This window comes from Maniola jurtina, chromosome 13 (assembly GCF_905333055.1).
Source record: "Maniola jurtina chromosome 13, ilManJurt1.1, whole genome shotgun sequence".
In the NCBI taxonomy this organism is placed as follows: Eukaryota; Metazoa; Arthropoda; class Insecta; order Lepidoptera; family Nymphalidae; genus Maniola; species Maniola jurtina.
The window spans coordinates 11,390,384-11,404,893 of NC_060041.1; the positions used below are offsets into that span (position 1 = coordinate 11,390,384).

Below are 14,510 nucleotides of genomic sequence, written 5' to 3' on the forward strand. Positions count from 1 at the left end.
TATTCAAACTTACGATGCAGGTAAATGCACAGGTAAGTATGAGTTTGAGACAAAATATTTGGTGTCAAACATAATATATTTATGATAGCCAACCCTAATTGTGTACCAAAGACTTAATAATCCTGGAAGTTCTATTTGTTTAGGTACGTAAGTAAAAAAATCTTTACCTATCAAACTTAATTAATGCTGTCAAAAATATAATTTATTATTACATTATTTTCTGCTACTTATGAAAGTTTGTTTACCTGCGGATGCTTCAGTGTTGGATTGAAACGTAGGTACGTTGAGTGTGGAACTAAAAGATTTGTATGACGTATTATGTGGTTTATATTGCTACACGTGATATAATGTTGTATTAACAGGGCTTTCTCCGTCACTTGCTTCCACTCGTTTCATACAATCGTAGTTCCAATTTCATTTGAATATTAAGCAACCAAAGTCCATGAAATTTTGCAGACATATTCTAGAAACTAATATCTGTGTCTGTGGTGTTTTAGATTTTTCTAAAAATATGTAGTTTTAAAATTACAGGGGCTCAAAGATTTGTATGTAAATTTTTAAGACCGCGTAACTTTGAAACCGAATATTTTAACAGAAATCTGGAAAACCACAGACATAGATATTAGTTTCTAGAATATGTCTGCAAAATTTCATGGACTTTGGTTGCTTAATATTCAAATGAAATTGGAACTACGATTGTATGAAGCGAGTAGAAGCGAGTGACGAAGAGAGCCCTCTTAAGTAAGTATATGACACCGATTTTTCTCTTTCTGTCATCCGTCCAAGACAAAGCATTGTGTAACTATAGAGTCCGCCTACCGCGATAGGGGGTTCAGAAATTTTAGTAGACAAGTGTAAATTAAAAATTTATAACACCCCCGACAAGTGCAGGTTACAGTAACTAAAAAAGAGCTGATAACTTTCAAACGGCTGAACCGATTTTCTTGGATCATAGCTAAGAACACTCTCGATCAAGCCACCTTTCAAACAAAAAAAAACTAAATTAAAATCGGTTCATTAGTTTAGGAGCTACGATGCCACAGACAGATACACAGATACACACGTCAAACTTATAACACCCCTCTTTTTGGGTCGGGGGTTAATAAATTAAGTACCTTATAAGTACATAGTAGGAATAATGTCTCTTCCAGTATTAAAATCATCCATGAACAAGACACGTATGCAAAGTGGAGGCCAATCAGGCAAGGTGCGATGTTCCCAGCGTCAATTATTATGGGAAACCACAGCGCTATGGGCCCCATGCATTTTGTCACGAGCTCATTGAGCGGCAAAACATGCAAGTTAATTATGATTTAGATACTTAATAAGCGTTTATTTACGAATTTATGCACGTTCATCAGATTTTTAGGGTTCCGTACCACAAAAGGAAAAACGGAACCCTTATAGGATCACTTTGTTGTCTGTCTGTCCGACGTGTCTGTCAAGAAACCTATAGGGTACTTCCCGTTGACCTAGAATCATGAAAGGCAAGTAGGTAGGTCTTATAGCACAAGTACAGGAATAAATCTGAAAACCGCGAATTTGTGGTCACATCATTTAAAAAAAAAAAATTGTTTCAATTTTCAAAGTAAGATAACTATACCTAGTGGGGTATCATATTATGAAAGGGTTTACCTGTAGGTACTTTCTAACACAGATTTTTATTAATTTTTGCATAAGTAATAGTTTTTGATTTATCGTGCAAAATGTTGGAAAAAATACCCGAGTACGGAACCCTCAGTGCGCGAGTCTGACTCGCACTCAGTCTTAGATGGAAGTGGGCTAACTTGAGAGGGGTATGTATGGGTGCAGTTTTATTAAACCTATGACTCTGTAAGTGTCGGGTTTTACATGGCATTTACTGAAACGCTAAATCACTTGGCGGCACGACTTTGTAAGTAGGGTAGTAACTAGCCGCGACCAAAGCCTCCCACCATACCGGAGCAGAGAAAAAATTAGCAATTATAAACTCCTTAATTGCCCCTATCTGGATTTGAACCCGCCGTATCTTTCAATCATAAGATCAAAGCGCTTACTGCACCAGGGAGGTGCGTTAGTTTTAAGGCTTCCGTACCCAAAAGGTGCCAACGGGACCCTCTTACTTAGCCTCCGCTGTCTGTCCGTCCGTCTGTCTCTTAGTGGGCTGTGAACCGTGATATCCTAGTGGTTAAACGTCGGCCTTTTAGACGGGAGACCGGTACTATCCCGGGCATGCAAGTCTTTCAATTAGGTACATATCATTTGCTTTAAGGGTCAGGAAAATATCGTGAGGAAACCGCCGGTACCTACTTTACTTACGCCTGCGAGTTCTACTAATAGGTAATTGTCTCAAATGTGTGTACAGTCTGCCAATCCACATTGGGTCAGTGTGGAGGACCCTAAACCCTTCTCCTTTTGAGAGGAGACCCATTCTCAATAGTGGGCCGACACGAAGATGAGTTAATCATGACGAGGATCATAAAACACAAAATTATTTTATTCAAAAATACCTAATAGGTAATGCCTATAGTGAATAGAATTCAGGTGATGGTACAAACTATTATTGTCGACCTACATAAACCATAGATAAGTTTTATCTTTATCCTTTTTTGCTAAAATTTTTTTTGGTAGGAATAAAAAAAACGAGGGTTCAAAACGCGCCTTGGTCTAAGAAGACACCTACCACAAAATTTAGGCAAAACCACGTACGTCAGCTAATAAAGCATGCAAATCCAAGCATGACTTTACTAGTCTAAAATAACCGGTAACAACGCGACAAAGCGGTGCCAAGCGACCCCTAACGCGTATCTTTTCATCCCCTAATTGCTGCCACCCCATTGGTGGAAATTTAAATTGTGACCGCGCACTCGCTTGCCATTGGTTGATATGAGGAGACCACGCCTCAGTTTTCGGATCAGGGTGAGATAGGGTGGGTAGAGGGTACGAATAGTCTTGAAATTTGGATTAACGAATTTTTTCTAGATATATTTTTAAAGAAATGTTACCTAAATCTAAATCTCTATTAAGTTGTAAAAGGGGGAGATTCCTGCTACATCAATGGTCGTAAAACTGTAATAGTTGTAAAATCATTGCGATTTGGAGAAAGGTACGTTATCTATATGCGCAGAAAAAAAAATATCTAATCGCACCTTTTAAGAACTTATTTTTACATTCTTATTTTTACTTTTGCCTTGAGTTTCTGTAAAAATTATCAAAATCGGTTCAATATTCTTTGATATAGGTACATACATCCATGGTAAATAGGAACGACGGCACGAAAACAAAACCTCCTTTTTGAAGTAGGTTAAAAAATATACCTACGAATACGTTATAATTTTAAAGAATTTTCTATAAGTGCTTGTACTTACAACTTGTACGCGCATAGATGTACCTACCTAATATGTAAGTGGGTACCCGTATAAAGTGTGAATAATAACAAGAAGATAAATGAAAAATAAAGCAAATACCAAAACCGTTCAAGCGTAGTATAGCCACTGTGTAGGGATGATCTGCTCCATCTTTACGGTAACTTAACCCATGCGATACACGATGTATGTAAGGGCATGTACACACAGATAGAAAATACTAAATATCTACAAGGAACAAAAGCTTAATTTGCTATAATACGCCAAACCAAAGAAATCTATATGGTGCAACATGCAGCATGCGACTCGCAACGCCCGCCCTCCCACTGATAAACATGCAGGAAAAGCCAGCAACCAAGCACGCACCACCACCACACAGCACCACACAAATCCCAACACCACTCAACGCACGTTTCGCCCTGATACCGGAGCATCCTCAAGAGATGCAGACCTTACAATGCCTAATTGCAAAGACCTTGCAGTTAGGCATAAGGTCAGATTTCTTTGGTTTGGCGGATTATAGCAAATTAAGCTTTTGGTTCCTTGTATGTCTTCGACTTCCGCAAAATACACCTGCTTTATAATCTTCAATTTTCTATATAATATATTTCTATATAATCCTTTATATCTACCAATTTCCAACTGTATAAGAAACTATACAAGTATTACCTACTTACAAATTATTTTTCTCTCTACCGCAGTGATTACCTATTGGGAGGACCCGAGTTCGATTCCCAGCAAGGTCAATTCCATCAATGTCATCTCAACTAAAAAAAAAAAAAAAAAAACTCATCGCAGGCGCACTACCTCAGTAAGAGTCTCCGCAAATAATGAACAGGGTTTAGAATAGTCCGAATCATAAACGTCCCAAAAAATTCAGCCTTAAGACAAAAAATGTCCTACCTATCCGTTTTCAGGACGCAAGCTGTCAGTGTCGAATTTTGCCAAGATCGGTTTCATAGTTACACGCTTATAGGTAACAATTTTTATGTGGATTATCTATCAAAATTGTTCATCTCCCTATTTCCAGCGTTCTTTTTGAGGACATCGGTCCAGCAACCTGGAGAGCGTTCCAGATTACATTTACCGGCAGTGGCGTGCAGCTCATAGAGGTATAAAAGTACTGCCTACCCTAGTTGCAATAAATCAACACGTATTTTCATTACGACCTGCCATAAAATAAGTTCATACTTTAATGCCTACCCTGGCTTTAAACCAGTGCACGCCACTGCTTACCGGTACGCAGCCTCTACTCTTTAAAAAAGTTGGAGCAGAAAGCATCTGCCCCAACGATCATCAGTTCTGCGAGCCTGTCCATTGCCGCTGGATGGAGACCTGTGTGTGATGGCGTGCTATCCAAAAAGTCTGTGTCTACCTATATAGACTAAAAGATTATAGAGAATTCTCAGGCAAGCAGGTTTCCTCACGGTCTTTTCTTTCACTGTAACTTATAGAAAGTGTTAAAGATGTGTATTCTTAGCTTTACGCTATCGGAAAATATCACTGCCAATTTGCAACTCTATTTCATTTGATTCCAATATGAGGCGCATACTTACTCCTATTACGCTCGCAATACGTGCTCAGGAACCTAACCAACTTACGTCATAGAGCAAGCAATTCAAAGAGAGGTCTCTTTCAATTGCTCGTCCTAAATAGAAACCTTTTGTTTTCCTATGATAAAAATAGCCTAGAACCTTCTAACATAGAACAACCCGTTAAAATTGGATCCGTTGTTTCGAATTAGTGTAGCTCACACAAACAGACAGATAATAAAAATCTAAATGTATAAAAGAAAAGGTGACTGACAACTGATCTACCAACGCCAAATAGAATAGAATAGACCTTTTTTACTAAAATAAACTTTTACAAGTGCTTAATGAATCGTCAAAATAATTTAAATGGGTGAATAGGCTAAATGGCAAATGGGCTGAAATTCGGTATGCAGATAGCTATTATGACGTAGAAACCCTGTAAGTAAAGATTTTTAAGATTAAATCTCTAAGGGGGTTAAATAGAGGCTTCAAAGTATACTTAGTCGTGAAAGGCAAATATAGAAATCTACCGAAGTATACGTTATACAGTTTACCTATAAAAAGTTTTATAAAAATAGCACTTCTAAATTATAAATTAAAAAATTCCATCTTTTGTCCAACCATTTCTGAAAATCTTTGTTATGATTAATTTCAAAGTTATTTTGCTCAGCTTCAAAGTTCAATATTTTTATAGAAACAAAATCCTGTACAAAAAGAGGACCGTTTAATCTAACCCAAATTTCTCGCTAAAGCTCAGCTAAAGCGTAAGGAGTCCACCCCCAAATGGGCGGACCCCATCCCCAAACCACCCCGTAACGACGACAGTTTAACTCGGTCCGCGCACCAAATCGCCTCGTTTTACCCAAACAACGAGCAAACGGATAATTATCCGTAATAATTATCGATTTACGTTCACAAATTAATATTTTGACATCTCTGGATTGGCGCTTACGATTTGGCGGCACTGATTCAAAATTGGATTTGTGTAAAAAGTTTATTTAATTTTTTTAATAAAATGAAAGCAGTTGTCTTAAGTAACTTCTAGTTTAAAATAAAAATTGATGAAGTCTCCAGTTTAAAGATCTACTCCAAAAAATACCAAAATTAAGGACCTCCGTGTATTTTATTTACAACAATTTAAAAAATCTCTACTGTTTTCTTCTAATTTGAAATATTTAAGTTGTTGGTAAATTGATTCATTTCAATGTAAAATTACAATTAAGTAGGTTCTTTGCTATTCCAACTCAAACTTTTTGTTTTTAAATTAAAAAAATCAGTGATGTTCGCATTCGAAATTTAAAATAAAATGGATCAAGACATTCGAAGTGATTCGCCCGGTGATACGAATCGCCAAGAGCAAAATTCGAAGACTTCTTTTTTAATCGAGGATATTTTGTATCGCGGGCAAAGAAACACGTTCAAACAGCCTGACCCAAGGAGGTTTGATTATGAAAGGGAGCCCAAATATTTTCCTGTCGCCAACGAGGTCCGGCCTGTGGCTAGGGAAGGGTCTTATCTACAAGTGGCTATGGGCGCCTTAGGGGCGTATTTACACACACCGACTACTTATAAGGCCGTGGAAACACCATACTTCCTTTCTCAAGGTATGTAAACTCTTACTCTGTAAGATAAAAAGCTCATATTTTTTTTATATATCACACATAACAAATCGTTTTAATCAGGCTAACAAAATGTAACAAAGAAGTAGCAAATGTAGATAGTTACGTAGATGCAGACGTATCTTATTTTAATCTTTCATTAATTGAAATCTAATAAAGGTTATCTGTTGATATTTTTCTAAGAACTGCTACGAAAATTATGTCTTATTTTGAATAAAAAGTGGAAATCAAAAATCATATTACCTAAATAATAAAGTAGATAAGCCACTGTATATTTGTATCTATGCACTGCACAGTTCATAGAGAAAAATAGTCAGCATGCCAAATTAGGTAGGTAATTTTCAACTTTACGAGCAAATACCGCAAAAATAACAAGATAAATATAATATTTCATTCAGCTACGGCGTAGCAATAGTGCTACGTCATAGCTACGCCGCCCAAACTTTTCATCATAAAAAGTTATTAAGCGACACAATAATACGCAAATACGAATTCTACGACTTTGAAGGGTCGTATCTTTTTACCCGACTGCGACGAAGCCGAAAAAGAGAGTGATGTGTTTCACCTGAATGTGTATAATATATGCATTGCACATGTTTGTATCCGTTCCTACGTTCGCTAGTAACTACTCAATGGCTCAACCAATTTTGATAAATGATACATCATTAGATTCGTTTTGATGGCGCGAGTGTCACTGAGTAAAATAAAAATCAAAATGGCGTATTTTATATGCTTTAATGCGCGGGCTGTTGATTAAAAGATACGTAACCGCAGTCGGGGGGTTTTCAATTTGTTTTAAGTTACTTGTTATTGCGTTAAACATGCATTAAACTAAGAAAAGTTAAAGATAAGGCTTCGAAAAATAAAACTATAGCAAACATATGATACGGTCGGATGGACAGGAAACAATAGTATCGGTCTGTCTTAGCCGTTTTTCACTCGTTTAAGATTTGGTCATTTAATATTGTCTTACGTCGCGTCGGTTAAAATAGTACTGTAGGAGCTTTGCCTATCTAGAGATTTATAATATCTTTGATCTTCTAAACTCAGAATGATATGAGTGTTGTTGGTCAGGTGTCCCTTACCACGCACTGTTCACGCCGTCGGAGCTGTCGCTGTCTGCACTGAAGCATTGCCGACGGAGGAAAGCAAGGACCGTCTTCTCTGACCCGCAACTTACAGGTCTGTTATTGAATTATCATCATCACGATCAACCCATCATCAGCTCACTACTGAGCATGGGTCTCTTCTCATAGTGAAGAGAATTTTGGATCGAACATTAAACATAATTTTGTTCAAATAGAGCCTCATTAGCTCAATAGGAGTGGACTGAAATTCGAAAGTCGTCGGTTCAAACCCCACCCGTCGGTGAGGTTTGTAGCTAATGTCGTACCTACTCCTATAGTACAACCTTTGCGCTTAGTGGGAGGGGAAAAGGAAATATTATTCATCATGATAAACTTGACTAACATACTATGCTGGCAAGGCATGATGCGGCTTAAGTTGGAACGCGCTTGCCTAGAAGATGTCTATTCACTCTTGACTTGAAGGTAAGAAATTATGTTAAAAGTGGAGAAGAAAACTGATACGTAAGGAATAAGTAGCGTATGGAAGGGCGTTCCATATCCTAGCGGTTTGAATTAGAAACAATGAGGCAAATCGTTTCGTACATATCCATGGAATTTGTACTAACTACATACCTACATACAGTTAGAAAAATGAGGATAAATATTTAAATAAAATTTATGGCCAGGGCTGGAAAAGCGCTTTGAGTCCCAGCGTTACCTGTCAACTCCTGAGCGCGTGGAGTTGGCGGGCGCGCTCAACCTGTCCGAGACGCAGGTGAAGACCTGGTTCCAGAACCGGCGCATGAAGCACAAGAAGCAGATGAGGAAGCAGCAGCAGCAGCAGAGAGGTAGGTAACAGTTCTATTGGAAAACTAAACCACACCACTCGACCGTCCTAATCCAGCCCTTTCCTGCCATCCTCATATAGAAAGAAAGAAAATGCATTTATTTGTTGTTGGTGTCACAGATTAAAACAAAGTATACAAATGTAGGTAAGTAATCTGTGACATCACCCCAAATGGGAGTAGATCTCAACATTATGTCTTGCATCACTTAACACGCATAAAATGCAGGACGCTGATTTGCAGCTGTGACATCAGCATGTGTGTGTGTGTCTGATATCATCGGTTTATCTTGCTGGAGGGCGCCCGCCACTAGGTAGGATAAGCTTACTTTAAGTGAAATTAAGTCATGTATAACCATCATTAATTAGGTATCGACCGATAGACTTTCACTGTTGAACGTAGGTTTCTCGTAGAGGCGCCACGGTCTTGCACAGCATGAAAGAAGCGTCTTTCAACGCTGCGCTTGCCGGTGCAGTATACCTTGGGACCCTAATATCTATCGTTTTTTTTCGAATTACTTCTCTACACATTACCACTTCGACCTCGCAACCCGATCAGCTATAATAGATAAGTGAAAACGATCGAAATATTGACTTGGAATATAGGTAGGTATAGTTGGTAGGTACCTTTCTATTTAATAGTCGTGAATATTTCGTCATTAGTCAGCCTATGGAGCAGTGTGGACGTCTACTGTTGGACACAGCGTCTCTTTATGTGCACAGCCACGTTTAACCTTCCTAATGCAACCACTTCCCACCACTTTGATGCCCCCTCACTGAAATGTATAGCAGATCCAATGAAGAGCAATATTCGCTCATGGTAAGCATGGCCTGTTTACTTCTTTATGAACTTAACTTTTTTTAATCTGCGACTATGTATATCTATTTAGGCATCTTTTCTCCTTTAAAACCTAAAATTCATAGTATGTGTTTCGTCTTTGTATCGCCTAGGGACCGCGCATAGTTTCAAACTACAAAGAAGCGTAGTTTCAAACTGTAGCAAGTATAAGTTTCCTAAGTTACTGGATGGGGACTCGGGTAACTGTTCTCACGGGTAGCTAACTATTAGGTAATTAGTTTTCCAAACTTGCTCCTTTGTTGCAAGAATTTGCCTAATTACTTACTAAGTATGAAGCAGAGAGATAGTTGCTAGATACAACGATCAAAGTCTGTTGTTGAAGCAGGGAAGAGCGTGGAAGGTGGTAGGATACATAAATATACTTCCGAATTTATATTTGGCTCATTTGATTTTTTTTTATTTTAAAACATTTCAGTTTAAATGTCTCACCTAACTGCACATCAGTTTGTTAGCGCGTTCGCGTTCAGAAAGGATTTACACGTCTTGTTGGATTTTTAGACTGATAGATAGATACTTAAGTACGTAGGTACCTACGCAAAGTTAAAATATTCAGACGAGTACAGCTACGAGTAGGTATAACACATGGCTCATACTAAAGCTCTTTAGGTGGGAAACAGCGTCGTATTTTCAAGTACCTAGATAGTAAACCTCAAAGACGAGGAAATTGAATTTGGAATTGCCGCTTTCGCGCCACAACTCAAGACGTTCCCTGATTCGATTAGTAGGACAAGATGGCTGACGTCTTCGTTGCCATGGAAACAGAACGTCTTGGAATTTATGTCAAACGAAATTGCACTTTATTACTAAACATTAAGCTGTATATTTCAGTGTAAGGGTTATTTTATTTGATGATTAAATAAGTGTCTTGGGTGTTCTGTTCCGTTTATAGAAAATTCAATCTTATGCTTTGAACTTAAAGTCTATATTTCTATATTTTAAATAATAATTAAATGTTCAAACTCCAAAGCCTTTTGAAGGCATTCAGCAGCTTTTTAAAATCATACCTGTTAGGGGAGGAATGGGTAAAATGTACCACAGGACTTATTTATTTTAGTACAAATTAAGTATTATTATTATTCATTATTAAGTATTTATTTATGCTTTAACCATTGCCGTTTTGTTCTATTTTTGGTAAAACATTAATTTTGTTCGTAGGTGCCGTAGCAGTGGACTTTACAACAAAGCTGTCCTCGCAATCCGCAGAAAGAAAAGTAAGATAATATAGTGGTATAAAAACATTTTCGTAATGATTTCCTTATAAAGTTTAACATTTTTTTTAATAAGTAGTTAGTTAGATTTTTTTAATAAGTAATAAGAGTTAATATCTATACTAATAAATAAAATTGGAGTGTCTGTCTGTAATTTCGAAATAACTACCTCATATTAATCTCATAGGGTTATTTGAACGATACCTTAACTGAATCACACGTTTTTAAAATTTTTGTCTGTCTGTCTGTCTGTCTGTCTGTCTGTCTGTTTGAAAAGGCTAATCTTTGGAACGGCTGAACCGATTTTGACGGGATTTTCACAGACAAGTAGAGGATTGACTAGGGTGTAAAATAGGCTACTTTTTTAACCGACTTTCAAAAAGGGAGTTGTGTTTTTCTACCTATGTACACCGAAATCTCTGAGATTTCTGAACCGATTTGCGTAATTTTTTTTAATCGATAGAGAAACTTTGCGACATTGTTTCATAAAAAATTTGGATTCCAACTCCTCAATCCTGATGCTGCAGGGGATCTAACCAATCCAAGCGGGCGAAGCTGCGGGCATCAGCTAGTTTAAAATAAAATAAAAACTATTTGAGTAGGTCTGTTTAACTATATACCGTAATTTGTGTTAGACTCAAACGACTTGTCAGGTCCAATTTTATTTTCTTGTATTATTTTTTCTTTAAGTTTCAAATTACTTCTATCAAATAGGCACACGTGTAATAAATTAATTTGCAAAAAAGATTTAATACTTAGGTATAGGTACTTTACCACATAAAAGCTAATGAAAATTAGTTGAGAAATATGTATAAGTAATAAATATGAAATCGTGGTTTGTACATGACATTGATTGTATTTTCACTTAGCGTTTCCAATATTATTGTTAGTAATACCTATTTATAATCATAATTTATTGTTACAGGAAGATTCCCGAATATCCACAACTCAGACGTCTGAATCTGAAACAGAACACAGTGATAGTGATATCGACATCGTAGGCGAACCAAATTATTCACAACACTACAGTGGCACGTAAAGTTATTAATGTAGTCTGTTATTTTAATCTGTAGATAAACAGATATTAACGATAATGATGTCGAATGTTGAATGATTTGCGTCAGTTCTACAGCTGTATAGTAGCTACACCAAATTAATTTTACTCAAGGAATTAAATAATAATTTGTTATGTAATCGTCTAACAATAAGCTGTGAAATATTAAACCCTTCACAGAAAATCTGCAGGACAGAAGAAGTTATTAAGTTAAGTTAAAAAGGATTGTGAGAGGTTTTTTTATCACTAACAAATGCTACACGTACATAAAACCGAACCGCAATTATGTTTTAAAATAATCAAATATTTATTATAACTTACTTTTAGCGTAATAATAATCTGATATAAATAATTTGCATTTCAGAAGCAGATATTGCTAGCAAGTAAATTGATGTTAATGAGAAACATTTTATTTTTAAATATCTAAATTAATTTGTTCGTTGTAATTGAACGTTATTTTTCTTGTCTTGTCACCATTTTAGTAAAACCTTCTTAGATAGTGCAGTTCAGTTAGAAAAAAACTTCAGTCAAAAGCTTTCGAATGATCTTTTTCATTTCCTACAATGTCTACAATTATTCTAAAATGTTGGAATATATTTATACGATAGATATTATGTGCAATAGTAGTAATTAATAATAAAAATATTGAAATAAAGAAAGTAAGTATATAATTCTAGTCATAATGGAATCATTCTAGTCAATTTAGCCAAATATGTCACAAATTATGACAGTTTGATATGAAATGATTTAAAATTTAAAAGTTTTGTATAATAAATAATCGATGTGAGCTGATAAGATTGTGTTATTATGTCGGTATCAACTCTAAGCTAAGATTATATTACTTTTTGTACATATTATAATAAATACTGCTCAATAAATAAGTTTCAAACAACGTTTGATTTTTCCTGATTTACATTAAAAAAAAATCTATATTTACCAGACCTAAAGTGAAAGGATGGTCAGGTGAAAAATAAAGTTTACTAGGTACCACAAACCAAGAAAAATGCATTTATTTAAAAGATAATCTACAAAATTGTTTCTATGCTTAAAATATTTATTTTGGTTATAATAACAAAATACGTAAGATATGATTGCAACAATTAAATGCGCGTGAGAAGATATTGTTAAAATAACAAAGCAAATGCATAAAATAAACTGGTTACACGTGTCAATTTCACCCCCGATCTACTCTGAATCGACTAAATAGGGCTGCCACAATTACTTAAAATAATTGTGTTAGTATAGTTACCTACATAATAGAATTGATGCAATGAAGTGGAGTAGCTAATCCTCCATACTAATATTATAAATGCGAAATTGTGTCTGTCTGTCTATCTGTCTGTCTGCTACGCTTTCACGGCTCAACCGCTGAACCGATTTTGATGAAATTTTGCACAGATTTAGGATACATTCCGGGAAAGGACATAGGCTACTTTTTATCTCGGAAAAACAAACAGTTCCCGCAGGATTCTTAAATACTCATCCGCTTGATCGATTTGTATGTTTGGTACCAAGGTAGCTTGCGTCCCTGTAATTGACATAGACAACTTTTTATCCCGGAAAAACAAACAGATCCCACGAGATCTTTAAAAACCTAAATCCACGCGAATGAAGTCGCGGGCATCTTCTAGTACTCGTATGTGTGCCTATATTATGACATCCTACAAGAAGAATTTTAGCAACTCTAAACAAAACAAAAATTTGATTCTCTGACGCACTTCAAGCATGCCCCAATCCAGAATATTATTGATTGATTTCGGTTCATTATGTTGTAATTTTGTTTACAATTGTTATCATATCGATTAAATACTTACTCGTAAGATCTAGATTAAATACATATAACAAATAAATTAACAAAACAGTATTAATAAAAAATATTATGTTCCTTGAGTCGTTAATGATGAAAATCGGAGAGTATACTGATAACTGATGTACTGATGATACTTCACACTAATATTATAAAGGCGAAAGTTTGTATGTGTGTGTGTGTGTGTGTGTGTGTGTGTGTGTGTGTGTGTGTGTGTGTGTGTGTATGTTTGTTACTCTTTCACGCAATAACTACTAAATGGATTTGGCTGAAATTTGGAATGGAGATAGATAATATCCTGGATTAGCACATAGGCTACTTTTTATCCCGGAAAATCAAAGAGTTCCTACGGGATTTTAAAAAACCGAAATTCACGCGGGCGAAGCCGCGGGCATCTTCTAGTAGTCCATAAAAAGTTAATAAGAAAGTAACATACTTACCTACCAAATATTACAACGTAAGCATTTGTATACCTATTAACCACCAAGTTCAAAGGTAATCGATTCCTATCTGTACTTAGTCTTACGATAAGTAACTTTGCCAACCATTGGATAGTCTTTGTTGGCAAATTATAGCAATGTTGATAAGTAACTTATTGACAGATTACAAATAGAATGATTTTTATTATACGCAAATCAGTCTACAGAATTCTTCATTTATAAAAACATCTTCACTTGACTTGGCGCTGCAATTGCTTGTATACAGTATATGGCATATTATTGTAAATTGAATATGTACTTGAAAAGAGCAACCGCCGAGTTTCTTGCTGATTCTTCTCGGTAGGAACGGCATTCCGAAACAGTGGTAGATTTTTTTGACGATTCAAAAGTTTAATTGAATAAAAACATTTTGAATTTAAATTTGAATTCACTTAATTCGTAATTTAATATGTGTCACACAATATATAGCTATAAATTAAGCGTTGGTGTCGTGAAACATCTTATTTTAGATTAGGTACTGCTGAGTACCTAATCATTTGAACATCGTGTTTCAAATAATTTTCCATATTTTCCCCAATCAACTGTACCTACCTAACCTACCCACGTCAATAAAGTTAAAGCATTTTTCGCTACGCTAAATGTTATTATTGCTTTAATTTGAGCCTTTCACAGCGAGTGGGGGGTCGAGAATGAGTTTATATCACCCTGTTATTATGTAGGATATTATAATTGAAGT

General features: G+C 35.9%; 1 protein-coding gene across 1 annotated transcript; it reads left to right on the forward strand.

The window, feature by feature from the left end:
• Window positions 1–6,074: 6,074 nt before the first annotated feature.
• LOC123871158 (brain-specific homeobox protein homolog) lies at window positions 6,075–11,635 on the forward strand. Its single transcript, XM_045914787.1, has 5 exons — window positions 6,075–6,480; window positions 7,570–7,677; window positions 8,249–8,410; window positions 10,421–10,476; window positions 11,399–11,635. Exons 1-5 carry the CDS (start codon window positions 6,183–6,185, stop codon window positions 11,510–11,512), a joined length of 738 nt encoding a protein of 245 aa, XP_045770743.1. The 5' UTR covers window positions 6,075–6,182; the 3' UTR covers window positions 11,513–11,635.
• Window positions 11,636–14,510: the final 2,875 nt, after the last annotated feature.